The sequence below is a fragment of the Tetrao urogallus genome (genome assembly GCF_951394365.1).
Source record: "Tetrao urogallus genome assembly, chromosome: 1".
Taxonomy (NCBI): Eukaryota; Metazoa; Chordata; class Aves; order Galliformes; family Phasianidae; genus Tetrao; species Tetrao urogallus.
The window spans coordinates 115243301-115261224 of NC_136813.1; the positions used below are offsets into that span (position 1 = coordinate 115243301).

Genomic DNA, 17924 nt, shown 5'->3' on the forward strand with positions numbered 1-17924 from the left:
AAAGTAATAACCTAAAAAGGGTTTAACACTGTTGTAAAAGCATAAGGGCAAACATGATCAGGAAAATACAGGCTGCTTATGCATGCTAGTATTTACAGATAACAAACAAAAACTGCAGCTACTTTTTTAGGTTCACTCCAATCTAGCTATCAATGGTGCACAACCATTCTCCCCTGCACAATTACATAAAAAGCTATCACATCTTAGCTCTGAAATAGTTGTTTCACTGTTTATGATTTGGGCACTATGAAATACTAAATAAAATGTTCAGCATATCCAGAGTGAACAACTGTGTGTTACAAGCAAAACAAGTTTCCATGGGGCATTTAGAAGTGGCCAGATTTCTCTACCCTAAAATATCACTAGTACGGCAGAATGAGGGTTCATAATAACTTAAAAAAAAAAAAACCAAACAAATGGATGTATAATTGGATCTCAAGCTTCTCTCCTAATGCTAACACCAACAAGCTGCCTATGAAAGACTGCACAGGTAAAGGATGACATGGCTCTAGTGTTGGAAGAATTCCTTTAGATTAACACTGAACGCGAGTTTGAAAACTCGTGCCTTAGGAAGCTTCAAATTTAAAGTTTACGTGCGTAGGTATAATACTGCATCAACCTTTTTTTACCTACTAGAAAAACGCTACGAGAGAATAAAAAGCAGGATGATGCACGTTAACCAGAAACGTGGTGCTTCCAGATGCAACCATTCCAGCGGCTGGAATCGTTAGCGCAGCCGGACAGACTGCGCTGATTGCTGTATTAGGGCAGCACCTAGAGGCCAAGGCCCGCCGATACACGGCGTGCACCATAAACGAGCCCCGTTTCTGCGGCGTGTGCGGAACCAGCACGCTTTTGCCTTCCTCAGCTAAACGCCGAATTTATGATAAAGACAGAAAGACCCTTGGCTTCACCTTTGTGCACTGCCGGCCTTTTAGCGCGAACGCACACCCCAGCTGCGGCCGCTTCCCGCAAGGAGAAACCAACCCGTGCTTCACACCGGCGAGCCCATCCGGCTCCCCTCCTCCCGCCGGGACGTCCCTTCACCCACGCGGGGCCTCCAGCCCAGCGCACCCCGCCGCCCCTCCGCCTGCCCTCTTGCTACCTGCCGAGCCACCGCCGGGGCTCCCGCTGCATCGTAGGGAGACCTCGAGGCCGGGCGGGGGGCTGAGCACTGCACGGCAGGGAGCCGCGGGGCCGAACGGGGCAGCCCGGGCCGTCCTGCCGCCAGCCGCGCCGCGAAGTCCCGCCGCCGAGGCCGCGGCGACGCTATTAGAGGTGGCGCCGCCATCTTCCCGCCGCGCCATTCAAACGGCAGCCCCGCCCCGCGGCTTCCAGCCCGGGTGCCCCTAGCGGTCGGGTCGGCTCCAGTATGCGTAAACCGAAGAACAGTACAGAAATACACCGTGTTTCTAAAATGTTTCTTTCTTTAATCAGTCAACGCTTAAAGGATGTATGCATATTGCTACGCTGTAGGCCAAAGGCTAATCACATCAAAGGGACGAGAGGTGTACTTAAAGCCCTGGCTGAGGACTCGTCGCTGCAGAAGGCAACTCCCAAGGCAGACCAATTTCCTGCATTTGTACGAAAATACTGAAGAAAATATTTCAGCAAAGTACTAGTCTATATTTCAGTAAAGTACTAGTCTACATACTAACAATATATAAACCTATTACACAAGATAAGGAAAAAAAAAAGAGCATTGTCATTATTTGAAATGGTCACAGCATAGATGCGTTTCACTGCAACACATAGTTTTATAACTGAAAAATAAGATATATTACTACTTCATCCTTCACTGCACATGAAGTCATACTTCATGTACTCCTTGCAGCTTTAAAAAAAAAACAACTATTTAACATTAAAAAGAGCTTTAATTTTCATTTTACTAATGTTTAAGGGGAAATCTTATTTTGCTAACCATTTAAACCATCAAAAATAGTTTATAAAACTTGAAGACTCATTTTTACCAAAGTGAGATAAAAGGCTAACTAGCAACCAACCGAAGAACTTGGTTCCGTAGGTATGTGCACAGCTGGTTCATTAAGTCTCTGTTCTGTCCTTCAACCCAGTGCATTTCTACTAATACATCATTTCCTTCTTTCTTCACGTTCATTAAACACTTAAAGAGGAAACACCTACTGGTTTCCTTGGGACTTTGTCCTTTTTCAGCTGATAGATCACTAGTTTGCTCTGAAGGCTGAGGTCCCTGCTTTGCACTACTGGAACCTTCATTATATGATGCTTCTGCCTGCTTTGCTTCCATCTCCTCCTCCTCCATATGCTCACTAAGTTCTTTGGTGGCCGATTCGTCCCTTAGCTCATTGTCTGCAGTCAAGTGGACATCCTCATCAGGTGCCACAAGCTCAGTTTCAGAGTCTTCAGTCTTGGGTTTTTCACAGTCCAAACTGTTGCTCACACTGTTCTCACTGTTTTTTCCCTCTTCCATTGCTTGCAGAACATCATTAGAAGCTCGAGGAAGTTCTCGTAATTGCCTTACTCTCTCTCGTTTCTTTCTCCTCAGATGAACCCAGGAGTTTTCAATGGCAGTCACAAAAAGGCTAACTTCATCTTTCCCACAAGGAACACGCTTATGCTGAACCTATTGAAGACAGAAGAACTTCAAATTATTCATTCACACACATTAAAGTAGGCTATTGTAACATCTAACTCTTAATATTTTACCTTTAAATCAGCAAGAATCTTCTCTATCCAGGCTCTAACAACAGCAATGCCTTCTACAGCATCCCAACCCATCGCTGCAGCTTTGATGGACAACTCTTTGACTGTAGAAGCCAAGACTGTAAATGTAATTGGTTTTCGAGGTTTTTCTAGCTTTCTTTTCTTAGAGGGAGGTGACTAAAAGAAGAAACAAAAGCAGTATAACACCAAAAAAATACAATGCTCTGCAGTATTAATGACTTTTGTACTCACAATATGTGTTTGTACTCACAATACCTATGAATTAACAGTGTATCTAAACCACTAAATAGTTGCTAACATACCCTGTGTTTCACTTTACTCCAAAGAGTTATCAGATAGAAAGATCTCGAATGTACTTTGTGCTAGTCTGATAAACAGAGGGACTTTATCTTCTTATGTCAGCCAAAAACCTTAACCAGTTCTTTCAAACTGTTAGCTCTTGGTGAGCTGACAACATTTGGCTGCTCTTGAGAATACAGATCAGGTGCTAATATCCACACAGTGATTCAAGTTCATTGAAAATTTACTTGTAAAATCCTCCAAGTTTGGTTATTGCCTGTACTTATCTTACATTACGTATAGATATAGATCAAAAAAGCAACAGTCTCACCTTAAGGTGAACAAGCTCTATTTATGATCATGTTTGGACTTTTTTAAACCATGCCCTGATTGAGTTCATGATCTCAAGGAACACAGGCCTGGCAAAGAATGGAGTTAGGACCTTAAACTTCAGGAGAGAGAACTTCAGGCTGTTTAAGGAATTGTTGGTTGAGGTCTCCTGGGAAGAAGTCCTTAGAGACAAAGGAGTGGAACAAAGCTGGCTACTCTTGAAAGATGCCTTTCTGAGAGTGCAAGAACTCTCCATCCCTCAGAATAAGCAGGCAGAGAACACAGGAAACCAATGTGGCTTGGCAAGAACCTACTGGTCAAACTGAAAGAAAAGGACGACAAGTACAGACAGTGGAAGCAACGATGTGTCACCTGGGAAGAATACAGGGATGCTGTATTCCCTTCTAGAATATTGCCCTATTCTGGACTTGCAGAGATGGGATTAGGAAAGTCAAGGAACAGCTGGAACTGAACTTGGCGAGGGACATTCAGATCAACAAGACGGGATTCACAGGTACAATGGTCAAGAGACAGGACAAAGAGAGTGCACCTCCTCTGCTAAATGAGAAAGGAGAACTGACTACAACAGAAATGGGGAAGGCTGAGGTACTCAATGAGTTATTTAACTCAGTCTTCACAGGCAGCCAGGATTCTCACATACCTGAACCTCCAGGTAGGAACTGGGGGAGCAAATTCTCCCCCACTGTAAGGGCAGAGAAAGTCCGAGACTGATTCACAAGACTGAATGGGACCAGATGGCATGCATCCCAGGGTCCTAAGAGAGCTGGCTGACGTGGTTGCTGAGCTGCTCTCTACGATATTTGAAAAGTCACTGAACTCCCTGGGGACTGGAAAAAGGAAAACATCACTTCCGTTTTTAAGAAAGGGAGAAAGGAAGACCTGGAGAACTACAGGCCTCATATAGCACCTCACTTCTATGCCTGGGTAGATCATGGAACACTTTTTTCTGGAAGACACATTAAGGCACATGAGGGATGAGCAGGTGATCCAAGACAACCAGCAAGGCTTCACCAAGGGAAGGTTATATCTCACCAATCTGGTGGCCTTCTAAGATGGAGTGACAGCATTGGTGGACAAAGGGAAGGCAACTGATGTCATCTACCTGGACTTCTGCAAGGCCTTTGACATGATCCCCCACCACAGCCTTATCTCCAAATTGGAGAGAGATGGACTGAAGGGTGGACTATTCGATGGATAAGGAATTGGTTGGAAGTTCCAATCAGAGGGTTATGGTCAATGAATCTATAACCAGGTGGAGGCCAGTAATGAGCAGCATCCCCCAGCAGTCCATCTTGGGTCCGGTACTCTTTTAATGCCTTTATCAATGATATAGATGAAGGAGGTTGAGTGCACCTCGGTAAGTTTACTGATGACACCAAGTTGAGAGATGCAGTTGATACAGCAGACGGAAGCAATGCCATCCAGAGGGACCTTAATAAACTCAAAATGTGGGCCCTTGTGATTTAATGAGGTTCAACAAAGCAAAGTGCAAGGTATTGCATGTGGGTTGAGATAATCTCAGATATGTATACAAGCTGGAAGAAGAACTCCTTGAGAGTAGTCCTACTGAGAAAGACTTAAGGGTCATGACTGATAAAAAACTTAACATGAGCCAGCAGTGTGTACATGCAGCTGGGAAGGACAATGGTATCCTCAGTACCATCAGAAGAGAGGGGGGCAGCAGGGCAAGGGTGGTGACTGTCCCACTGTATTCTGCCTTTATAAAGCCACTGCTAGGAGTACTTTGTCTAAATCTGGGGCCTACAACACAGGAAAGATGTGGAGCTTCTGGTGAGGGTCCAGAGGAAGGCCACAGAGATTATCCAAGGGCTGGAGCACCTCTCCTATGAAGATAGGCTGAAGGAACTGAGCTTGTTCAGCCTGGAAAAGAGAAAGCTGTAGGAAGACCTCATTGCGGCCTTTCAATATTTAAGGGGAGTTTATAAACATGAGCAAAATCAACTTTTTACAGGGGTAGATAATGATAAGACAAGAGCGAATGGTTTTAAACTAAAGGAGAGAAGATTGAGACTTGATATCGGGGGAAATTTTTTACTGAGAATGGTGAACAGTGAGATGCTGGAACAGGCTGCCCAGAGAAGTTGCGAACACCCCATCCTTTAGGATGTTTAAGGCCAGGTTGGATGGGGCCCTGGGAAATCTGATCTAGAACTTGATTTAGCAGTTGGCAACTTTGCCTGTGGCAAGTTGGAACCTGATAATCCTTGGGGTCCCTTCCAACCCAAGCCATTCTATGATTCTATGACATATTCAGGTCTAAAGCAGCTAAAACATATTCATATTTATTTGGTAACAAGAAACCACATGAAAATTAAAATCAAGTTCTCAGGAGAAAATTTTAAGTTTAAATCTAGCCCAAATTTGTAATATCTACATATGCTTTCTGGAGTTACAAGTGACCCATACCTCCACTGAAACTCACAGGAAATCCCTGCAGGTTTCTTTTTCCCTCCCGATACACAGGTCATAATGGATCACATGTAACAACTGCTAACAGACTGGGAGCCAATTAACAAAACCCACTGTCCACACAGCTTACTCCATCAATATTCCTTTCTGATGGAGAGCAGCTCCTTTCACAGCTGTTGTACTTACATCTCATTAGGCTCTTCCTCAAATAAGAAGCACAGACATAGAAAAGCAAGACAAAACTAAGGTACTTACAGGTACTTGCACATCGTCATAGAAACTCCATGCCAGTGCCCATCTCATAGTACGTCCTTGACAGAATTCTGTGTGAGTAACTTTAGGAACCTATGTGAAGTAGCAATATAAAATTTTCGTTTGTATTAATAAATAACACTGTTGTACTCCACACATTCTTAAGCAACAAGAGTTAGCACAGTTCCTCAAGGCAGGAATGGAAATTCCTTCTGACACAGCTCATAGTTGTTAGTGACACATGAAGCTGTTAGGTGCCAAGGCTGGTAACGGTGACTGAAATTTCCCATCTCTACCTACCACATCTGTGCACTTTGAGGACTCCAAGTTCAAGTTCAGAGACATACAACACTACCCTTTAGGTGCATTCTGTCTCTGCAAAAAGCACATTCTTTTTCCCTGTTCGGAACCTGCTCCTGTTCCACATTTGAATGTTGAATAAAAGGGACATAGAACAAAGGCAATGTATCACTGGGAAAGTAAGCAGGGCCATTTTTCTGGGCATGTCTGTATCTTTGTTAAAAAAAAAAAAAAAAAAAATTGCCCTTAAACATAAAATTCAGACCCAATGTTAGCATTATATAGTCTTTCCATACATGGATGTCATGAATGTTGTACAGTATTTATGTATGGTATTAAGGATGTGCTATATACAGTCCAGGATAACTACCAACCATCCCAGTTCACTCTGAACTGTTACCAGCTCCAGAGCATAAACCCCAGCTCTATACAGCAAAAACCAAACAAACAGAAAAATGTAACTTTTGAGTACTGCCTAAAACAGAGCACACATGTACAAGAGAGAGAGGAAGAGAGGGAGAGGGAGGGAGACAGAAATGAGACATGGAGACAGACAGGCAGAGGAAAATCTCTATTCTATATTTTTTTCCTACCTTTGAATTCCTATATCTATCAAAATTCCAATAATAAATTGAATTTTTTGGAACATGAATGCCATATTCTAATCTGAACCATCACACAGCTTGGTTAAAACAAATGTAACTCCAGATCTACTATAATAGTGATTACGAAACTAATCAAAATGGAATTCATAGTCCCAAGAATACAAAAGGAAACCTCAGTTCTTCTGTACGAAGCTCACAAGGATTTCTCTCATTTTAATGAGGTGCTGACAGTACAGCACAGGGAAGAAAGTGTGTAAAAGTTCATACTGAATTCAACATACACAGGATATGTTGAACTTACCCCCTGGATTTTAAGTTCCTCTTTCAATGGTGCTAAACTGCATTTCTTCCCCAGCATACAACTGTACCACCTGCAGACAATAAACAACGAAGAGTTTTTACAAACACAGATCAAGGGAAAAGGGAAACTAACAAAAATAACTATCTGGATCAGAAATCTGCATGAACAATATATATTAAATAGAGTACTATGACAGTACAACATGAAACAGGAAAGGAACAAAGACAGACTAGAGAGGAGAATGTGTTCTCAGAAAATATGATGATATTAATATTGAAACAGCATCTGAACAAGCAGGAATCATGTCTCAAAAAGTGACCTTAATTACATGTAAGATATCATTCCTTACAATAATCTGTAACTTTCCTTGGAGCACAATCAGCATAAGAAGAAATATTCAGTTACTGACAAGCGTATGTGCTTAAGAGGCTGACCTACTGATTGCCAATTCTGCTCATTCATAACTGATTATCCAGGTTCCTATTACCATATGAGAAATAAAACACTCTCCCTCCTTCAAAAAAAGAAATTTGTTTAGCTGGAGCTAATCCTTTCACTTAGCTTCTCATCTTCAGTATCTCCAAGCAATACACTTCTGTTCTTCATTTAACTTACTTCTCAAGTCTTGTTATCCTCTCTTAAATAACTGTTCCTTAATACTGCAGTTAAGTTGATTTTCCGCACAGTACAATATAAAGAATTTCACAGAGTAATACTTACATAAAATCCCAATATTCCTGGCAAAAATAAAACACACTTCTTCCACAAAACTACTAAATACCAAACCTTCAACTTCTAGTTGAAGAAGAAGGGATGAGGAGGTGGAATGAGTCAATAAAGCCTCCTGGCCAAAAGGAGTCTCAGTCCTCTCTATTAACAGTTCACAACTCATGCCCTTTGGTACTGTTGCCAAACCTTGTTTCTAACAAAACACGAAAGAGTATTTTAAGCAAGCTGTTATTTCTGTATCAAGTTCTCCCAGGTTTACAAAACTGAAACCTCCATTTTTTTTTTCCTTGAAAGAACTACAAGACACAAGCACTTCTAATAGAGTCCTATTTCGCTTTGTCCTACTTTTCCAAAAAATGAACATATTCTTTATGTTTTTTTTTTCCACAGATTCATCAGTAGAAAACATACATTCTAAATAAAAGAACTGGCATCAGATGGATGAGATCATAATGCAGTGCCCCAGAAGAGTCTCAAAAAGCACACCTTGAATATACAGACAGAAGGCTGAATTTCCTTTGCTTGAAACACTGACGAAGCTCAGTTAGTAACACCAAAATTGTGGCAGCTGTATTTTAGAAGTATATTAAAAAATCTGAAGGAAGCTCCCAGCAGAACTAGAGGAATAACATACAGAACAACACTGCTTGGTGGGAAGGGCTGTCTGAAAAACTGAAGACATGCTATTTTTTCTTGTTCAGTAGATCTCACTACAATTATTATTTCAGCTTATATTCACATCAGATAGCATTCAGTACAACAGTGCCCTCTAGTAAATAAATCTGTAAGATATCAAAATTCAACCAGGAAAAGAGAAGAGCTTCCAGGTGATGAAGAGATTACTAGGAGTTGACATACATCCTCCTATCCCAGATGAACCTAACAATAAATGGTGACCGCATGTGCTAATTCAGATGCAAGCTATGAGTGCCACTGGTAAGGGCTTTTTTGCTTTCTGCCTTCAAACATCTCCTCTAATGACTTGTAATCATTTGATGTCAGGAACAATTAATTTGATATGAACTGAGACTGAGTAAATGAACTAAACTGGACCACAGTTACATTCTTTACTAAAACACCACTTTCACATTACTTCAGACAAAGAAGCAGGTCAACATTTAACCAGAAGAAGGCACTTACCGTAACCTCTTTTTCAGTTGTAAGCTATCATGAATAATTCTCTTGACAAACTCTAGCTCTCCCCCCTCGGCCATGATTTCAGTGATCCCTCCTGTATTTACAGAACTTGGGGGAGGGCGCCGTGGATTTCGAGAATTTACTCCCTGGATAAGAAAGATTATTTGAGATTAATTAAAATTGTTAAACATTTTTTAAAAGGATTACTTTCAAACTATATCCTAACTCAATTTTCAGTCAGTAGCAAAAGTCACCACCTCTATCCTCCTCACATTGCCACCATGGGTAATAGACAAAAATACGTTACAAATAAGCCTATGTAGTGGGCACTGAATTTTAGATTTAGTAGCAGTCTACTTGCTAAACCAACTCTCAAAGACAACAAAATCTTGTGAAAAAAATCCACTTGAGATAGGATAGCAGTTCTGAGTTCTTCAATATTTCTTTTGGGGGCAGAGGGGCACAGAAAGAAAATACTTCAATGCTATTTTGTAACAATTTGGGATTTTCCATAGAACTTTCCCAAAAAGAAGAGGTTTAAAGTGACAGAGAAGAGGATACCTTCCCACTCAGTGAACACAGGAGTAAGTACTCACTCACAACTTTTAGTTTGCTAACTTACCTTTGCTTCCAATTGGTTGGCAAAAAAAGGAGGGTTGCACATGCAGAAATCGTAAATTATCTCAGATTCTTCTTTCAGCGCATCCATTAGAAGAGTCTTCTGTGGTACCTTAACCACTAATAGAAAAGAAGGATTTAGTCAGTAAGGAGTGCTATATTTCATCAAATGTGTCATTTTTATTTCTGCTTTTCTTGGAAGCAATATACTGGATAAAAACTGCACTTTCTTAGCAACATACTCTACAAAAAAAGCATAACATCAGCATGCAAATAAAGACTTTAGGTTAAGGAGTAGCATATAAACAGCTTATGGGTATACACATAGTGGAAGACATGAGTCTTTAAATCAACAATTAACTGCATGAGTTGCACTAAGTTCTCTGCTGCAACTACAAATGTAAAAGCTTTCATACTTCAAATTTATGAAAGTAGCTTGCCCTATCATTACATATGGGGCACTGATTAAAAAAAAAGTGCAAGAAAAACAGATTTTGGCAATCATCCTATTCCAATAAAATGTATGTGCAACTCAGAACATCATGTAACTTTTTTTCTACTACTTACAATCAATCTTCAGGTTTGTACATACAGAAAAAATTATTTTGGAAGAAAGTTACGAACAACAATATTTCACATTCAGACCAAAAAAATCCTTTTTTTTTTTTTTCTTTTTAATGTTTTTACTTTACCTTTACTTACCCTTTATTTACTCTTTTTTAATTAACCTTTTCATTGAAGTTTGAAGAATAAAGATTATATTGCAAAATAATCTCTGGATAAAGCTACCCAGCAAAAATTTCAAGACAGTCTTTTGAAACATGACAAAAAATCATTTGGAGGAAAAAAGGAACAGATGCTGAACCATTTTCAACCTGACTACAAAATGCACATTGCTAAATTAGTTACTGATTACAGCAGCATAATCAGCTCTAGCTAAACACTTCAGACCCAGGAATTAAGAAGTCACAGGGTAGATCAATTACAGGAAGCTGCCAGCTACATGTACCCTTAGTGGCACTCCCTGCCCTGTTGCTCTGCTCAACAGCAGTCAATTATTTACCTCAGACTATCACTGTTGGCATTACAGCTACAACTAAGACATTTTCCTATGCTGGAGGTATTTCCTGTGAAGTGTAACACCACCACACCACTAAGAATCCTACCATGGCAGTGGTTAAATGCCATCATTGTTCCCCCATCAAGATCTGGGTCTTCAAGACTGACAGGGACAGGCCAAGAGGAAAATATTCCAGTAGAAAGAAAACTCCCAAAATCTTGCTGAACCAGAATTTTTATTTCAGAGATGAATAATGGACCAGCTTTACAGTGTATAAAACCCTCATTGATATTTTCCAAGCTCTTCCTTAGATAGAGTCTAGCACTCTGCTACTACCACACTGTTAAGCACTGCTAAGACTTAACTCAGAAATGAAGAATAAGGATTGACTCTGTACAAGGTATATGTATTAATGTCATGTAAATTATTTGAGGGGAATACTCCATGTCTCCTAGTAGCCGAATCAGCACGAAACAGCTTCAGTAACAGAAGGAAACATGGAGAGAGAAAAGCTCCCTAGGATTTAGTTTATCTTATAGATTTTTGTAAAGGTGAATAGCTCTTTTTCCACACTTGCCATTTTGAACAAGCTGTGACTTTTCGTTTTAAGCATACATGGACCTTAGCAAACACTCTGCCAGCAAAAACGACGGAGCACATATTGGCAGGAATATTGGTTCTGATATGCCACTTGAACATGACAAAAAAAAATAGGTCACAACATTCGTTTGCCACTCAATAGCCTATTACATCATACCTTTTATAAGATCAGACAAGTTATTCTGTTCCACATTCTTCTTGGCATAATTGAAGCACATGTCATCCACTTCTGTTGCAAGAAAATACCAGCCATTCAACGTTGATCCAAGTAATGGGTATATGCACGACGCCCCTGTCCCTGCAGATGTAAAAAACATATGAAGAAAGCAAAATAAGTCTCTAGCATTATACACAGCAATCATGCACGTTAAGTAACAAAAAGAATTAATTTCAAGAAAGCACTGCTCACCAATCACCCATTACTCAGTTCTTTAGTGAATAAATTTAAGAAGTAATTTAAAACACAGCATTGTGAAAGATGCATTATGAACAGAGAACGCTGCAATCCTCCCTAGAATACGTTTTCTAGTAGATTATCAACTTCTTCAGCAATTTTCCCACTTTCACAGTAATTTATACAGAGAAAGACAAATGTATCCTGTTTTACTAAGAAAAAATGCCAAAAGGTATCTTTTTCTGTATTTTTCTATCAAGTATCATGAGTAATTTTACTTTGATTCACGCAGCAACCACTCACACACAAAAAGGAAATCTGATATCACAGACTTTTTTCCTATTGACAAAAAGGAAAAAAGAAAAAAAAAAAAAAAAAAGAACAGCAGGGCTACCAGTTAAGATCTCTACAAAGGTAACCAGATAAAAACTTGGTAATGAACTGAAATACACTGCAGCACAAAAGGATTATTTTTAAAATGTATGGCACATCCAGGTGATCCAATTACTAAAAACTTTAAAAACCAGAGATCAGAGATTTATCAGGCATCTACTATTATACGGATTTATTGAAACATAAAAAAACGACAACAGTAAGCAAGAAAAAGCATGCACACTTATATCCAGAGGTCCATGGGAATTGTTTTTGAAAATCCTATCTAATGACAACTGTGTTGAAGTCAGCTATCGAGTTTTAAAGTTATGAAAGTAGCTGTGCACATGCCACATGATGATACAAATCTTCACAGCCTACTTGAAACCAAGCCAAGAATGCAAGAAAAATTACACCAACAAATAACAATAAGCTAGAAAACATTCATGACAAATATTTGCATAGTAACTGAGATTACTGAACCCAAACTTTGAGGAAAGTCAGTAACTGCAGCATTTTCATAATAAAGACAAGCAAAGCTCTCAGACACATGCACTGGCTGGTATCATACACCCGTGGCTGTTCAGTCCAATTTAAACTATATCTTGTTTTCTACAGAAAATTATTTTCAATCAACAGATGCCTATGCTAGTAGCTTCCTTGGTTCCTAATTAAGCCTCTTCTAAAACTTAGATAATGAAAGAACTAAGAAAATAATAATTCAAGATTTTTGTTGTGTGTTTTTTTTGTTTTTGTTTTTTTGTTTTTTTGTTTTTTTTAAACACAGACCAATCGTCTGTCACACACACCTGAAACCACAGAATTTCAGGTGGGACAGAATGCCCTCCTAGTGTCTGCTATGATGCTGTGCTTTGGCTTTAGGAGAAAAACAGTTTTGATAACACACTGATGTTTCAGTTGTTGCTGAGCAGTGCTGTACAGAGCCAAGGATGTTTCCGTTTCTCAGCTTCTCATACTGTCCTGCCTGCGAGGAGGTTGGAGGCACAAGGAGCTGGGAGGGAACAGAACCAAGAGAGCTCACCTAACCTGGCCAAAGGGATATTCCATACCATATGACTTCATGTGAAGATAAACTATAAAACTCAGGGGAGCTGGCAAATGGAAGGGGGGAAAGGAGGGTCTGTCACTGCTGGGGGCTGGTAGGGCATTGGTTGTTGAGTAGTAAGCAACTGAACTGTGTGTCATGTGTTGTGTGTGTGTGTATAAATAATTATCATCAGAATTACTGCTCTATCTTCCTTTTCTGGCCCAGTGAACCGTTTTTATCTCAGCCTAGGAGTTCTGCCATTTTTTCCCCAATTCTCCTCCCCATCCCACTGCAGGGGGGGAGTGAGCAAAGTGCTGAATGGCATTCAACTGCTTGCTGGGTTAAACCACAACACATAGAAAAAAATACCTTATTGAAGGAACCCTAGAAAGAATTACTACGCAGTTCATAAGCTCTAGTGTGTGTGTCTAAAATGCTAACATAACTCATCAGTTAGAAGAAGACAGAGAAAAAAAAATACAACCGACTTCCCACACGTTTGCTTTCTCAGAAACACTTCATTAGCCGTAAATAACGGACTAATTAAACACTTTGCCTTACAAACAGCTCGCAGTAAATACCTATGTCAATGCCCCGCCTAAGCACTCGCTTGTCAGCATCCTGATGGCCAATGAGATCCTCCACCCAGTGGATGTAGTTCAGCCTCAAGGGGACGGTCGGAATGAGCCTTTCCAGAGGGATGTCAATGGTGAGTCCAAAATCCTCCTTCAGAAGGGTACACGTCAGAGCTCTCACCGCCTCGGGGTCCTTGAAGTTCAGGCTGAAAACACAAACAGGCGTCGCGTTGGGGCCCGACACGCGCGCAGCTCGGAAACCCGCTCCCCGCGGCCGCCTACCTCACCCTGCCGGCCAGGGTGGTCTGTACGTGCTGCCGGAACTCGGGGTACTTGCCGGCCAGGTAGGCGAAGTCGGGCGGCTTGTCCTTGTAGCGGTTGCGCGCGTGCATCGACTTGTTGAGCGCCATGGCGGGAGCAGCCCGCCGCCCGCACCCAGCGGCCCCACCGCAGAACCTCCCGGCACGCACCGCGGGCCGCCGGGACGTACCAAAGGCGGAGGGCGGGGGGAGCTGCGAGGGGACGGAGCGGTGGGTTGGAAAACCCGGAGGTTTGATGCGCTCGACGGATGACGGTGGCTTTTTTTTTTTTTTTTTTTTTTTTTTTTTAAATAATATGCACACAAACATGCAAAAATCCCATTTTCCTGAAGGTGGCCGTCCAAGATCGGAGTTGCTTCTGATTGGAAGAAGTATTTACTATAAATTACTTCTAATAGGCGTTCTACTGAGCGCGCAGCAATGAAAGCTCTTCCGGAGGGCAGGCGAGGAAGACCATTGGCTGAAGCAAAAGGCTGTCTGCTGGACTGTCATGATGCTGAAAGGACGCTAGACGGTAGAAGAGACCATGGAATAGAATCATAGTGTGGAAAGTGAAGATGTTTCTGCATTGCGTATTGAAAAGGGCAATTGATCTAAAGAAGTAAGCTATAGCATATCCTTAGAAATAGCTGATGTGAAAAGTAGAAATACCATATACATATTAATAACATATTTTAGAGACATAGTTACCAAATTACTCGACAAACTCTTTCTCACAAAGCTGCAGTAGACTTCAAATGTTCTGAACAATGTGGGCACAGTATTCTGAACTAGGAAACATATTGTAAGGTTGTTCGTTAGGCCAGCAGAAGTGAAATACATTTAACAAGCTTTCAAGGAGCCAGGGCCTTTACACAAAGCAGAATTGTCCCACTCTGTGGGAATGTTAGGATGCCATAGGCAGGCTCCAAGATACTTCCCTCTGTCCTCCTTCCAAGCTTATCTCTATACAAGGACAGATGGATGACCAGGATAATGAGTCAATGTAAAGGGCACAAATGCTAGGGGTTAATTAAACAATTAAGAGGTTACATTTATGTTGTAAAGCAGGCATCTGAAAGTTATGACCAGATGTTTAAGAAAGCAATTGTTAGAAGGCAATTAACCAATTAAAATATTTGTGTTTGGGTGGCAAGGATTTGTGTTTACTTGGTATTTGTGTGATTAGTGAAGCAAAAGAGTGTGAACCTGCAGCACCCAGCCAATGAGGAACCAGGGGAGAAAGAGGTAAGTGTCAGGCAATAGGGGATAAAAGATGTAACACTGTTTTCTGTGTGCACTCCTGTTTGCAGGAGGCCCGCCATTGCAATTGCAAATAAAATCTGCTTTATCACAGATACCAGCCTGGAAAATTATTTGGATATTTCCAACACATAGAATCACAGAATCGCGCAGGTTGGAAAAGACCTTAAAGATCACCAAATCCAACCACAGCCTAACCATACCACCCTAACTCTAACAACCTTTCACTAAATCATGTCCCCGAGCACCACATCCAAATGGTTTTCAAACACATCCAGGGATGGTGACTCAACCACCTCCCTGTGGAGCCTATCCCAGTGCTTCACAACCCTTTCTGTAAAGAATTATTTCCTGATATCCAACCTAAACTTCCTCTGGTGCAACTTGAGGCCATTTCCCCTCGTCCTGTCACTGCCACCAGTGAGAAGAGACCAGTCCTGCTCTTGCTGCAATCACCTTTCAGGTACTTGAAGAGAGCAATAGTGTTTCTCCTCAGCTTCCTTTTCCCCAGACTGAACAGCCCCAGTTCCTTCAGTCTCTCCTCATAGGGCATATTCTCCAAGCCCTTCACAAGCCTTGTTGCCCTAGAAGACTGGAAACCTCATCAATCACTACCTGAGATAGGCATGTATGTGTTAATTATCTCACAGATAATTGATGAATATGTACTACCTGTGGAAATATAACGGACTCAGAATCACATCATCTTGGAAGGGCTTATGGTGCAAATACCCCAGTGCTTCCTGGTGCTGCTAATAAAGAATACCTGACTTAATGGTAGAAAAACTTTGCCATTCAGTTTCTATGCATTGATTTCTATCGTTCGCTTCTCACAACTGTACCCACAATGTGCCAAAATGGCTTAGTTACTCTGAAGGTATCTTTAAAATCCTCTGAAGCCTCTCAACACTGCAAATTGCTTTCTGTATAATCAGTTTGGGCCTGCATCCCCCAACGGCCTGGCAGCAGCCTGCCATTGGCGTACCTGGTTTCTCCGTTTCATCCATAACATGAAGAGTACACCCTTCTAGTTATTATCATACTGCTGTTTCTTGAACACTGATTTCGAAAGAAACATAACAAGGATTTTATGATGAGCTTTGATTTTAAAAAGTGGCAAAACAAAGGCTGAAAATGGGACTTAAAGCAGGCTTCAGCTCCCAGCTGTGTTCTCAACAGCTTGGGCACATTTCATTTCTACACAAGTTTTCCCATCAACACAGGAGGAACTTACTGTCTGATTATAGTGTTTTGGTTCCTTGGATAACTTGGATAAATACTTGCCTCAGCAAGAGTAACACTGAAGTATAATCTATTAGTATTCTTTTATAATTTTTTCATTGTTAAACCTCCAAATGCTTGCACATTGTTTCAAAATGAACTCTATGTAGGCATCCCAGTTGACTCTCAAATGTCTGAAATGACTTGCTTTCATTCCTAGTTCCTGCCCTCACAGATGTCTGTGTCTTAAGGGCACCTAAGCTGCTAAGCTTCACAAAGAAAAGACTAATTTTTCTTTTTTTTTTTTTTTTTTTTTTTTTAAACACAAACCTTTTTCACCAGAGCAACATCCCAGCTCATGTACAACCCACCCTTTCTGCTTCTGGAAGTCATTCTCCACTTTCTGCCCCCACCCACAGCCAGAGAAATGAAGCTGATATGGACAAAAGCAGAACGGAGGCAGAGTTAAAAATATGAATTTTAATTTGGAGCACTTAGTGTATTTACAGTAGAAAGGTTCTCTCTAGTCAAGGGACAACAGATTTTTAAAAATCCACATTCACAAACATGTGGACCTGCACCTGATGCAGGCTAATTGCTTTTTGCTACTTCTGCTTCACTCAGGGTAACAGCCATGAGAAAACGATGGTGAGAGCTTGTAGATGGAATTAGACGTCTCTTATACCCAAGTAGCACTTACATAATGGAGTCCAGAAAGTAGTGTGAAGTTATCCAACAGCTGCTAAAAAATGTCTCATATATATGTACATATACACAGTCCCATTTGCAGCTAGGTCAGATTCAGTGAATCATTCAGGGAGAGACAGGCAAGCAGACACAAGCCTACCAACCTGTATGCAAGCACAGGTATTCAGGGACACTCACTGCCAGGTACGAAGGTACCTCCTCACTCACACAGACACGTGCATTCTTTTCCACTCGGCACTAGAACAAACATACACACATTTTGTTAATGCTGTTTCACATGGTTTTTACACACAAAAGAAACTTTAGAAAAAGCACCAACCCCTTCATCTGACCCGCTGGCTCAGAATCCTTATTCCTCTTGAACCAGAGGGAAATGGGAGCGTGAAAAGGATAATGCCCTCCTGTTTCTCTGAGCCACCCCTTCTAAATCTCTGCAATGTCTGCCATAGTAAGAAGGCTGAAGGTGCAGCACTTTGTAGCTGATACCAAAAGGGAGCAATCCTCTCCTGCTCCCAGAAGTAACGTGCCAGTTGCAGGCATATCCTCTCACAACTTCCCTTAAGTCAGATTTCGCAATCAAATGGCTGCAATGTGAGCCAGTTTAAGTATCTGATATTGCAGAAAAATAGATCTGCAAAAAGTGAGTAAATACTTTAGCATTTGAACAGCCAGTTCAGCA

The 17924-nt window shown here is 41.1% G+C and overlaps 2 protein-coding genes across 2 annotated transcripts in view; both read right to left on the reverse strand.

Annotated features, from left to right (window-relative positions):
- POLQ (DNA polymerase theta) overlaps positions 1-1307 on the reverse strand; it is a gene marked incomplete at both ends in the record, with an annotated part of 55294 nt that extends 53987 nt beyond the window's left edge. Inside the window, one exon of the mRNA XM_079549345.1 lies at positions 1106-1307. Within this exon, the coding sequence (XP_079405471.1) occupies positions 1106-1307 (202 nt within the window). The remainder of the gene's footprint in view (positions 1-1105) is intronic.
- Positions 1308-1987: 680 nt separating this feature from the next.
- METTL16 (methyltransferase 16, RNA N6-adenosine) lies at positions 1988-14164 on the reverse strand (the record flags this gene model as incomplete). The annotated part of the gene is made up of 9 exons (XM_079549828.1): positions 1988-2602; positions 2686-2859; positions 6019-6108; positions 7222-7291; positions 9091-9233; positions 9710-9825; positions 11523-11663; positions 13761-13960; positions 14037-14164. 9 exons carry the CDS (start codon positions 14162-14164, stop codon positions 1988-1990), a joined length of 1677 nt encoding a protein of 558 aa, XP_079405954.1.
- Between the last annotated feature and the right edge of the window lie 3760 nt (positions 14165-17924).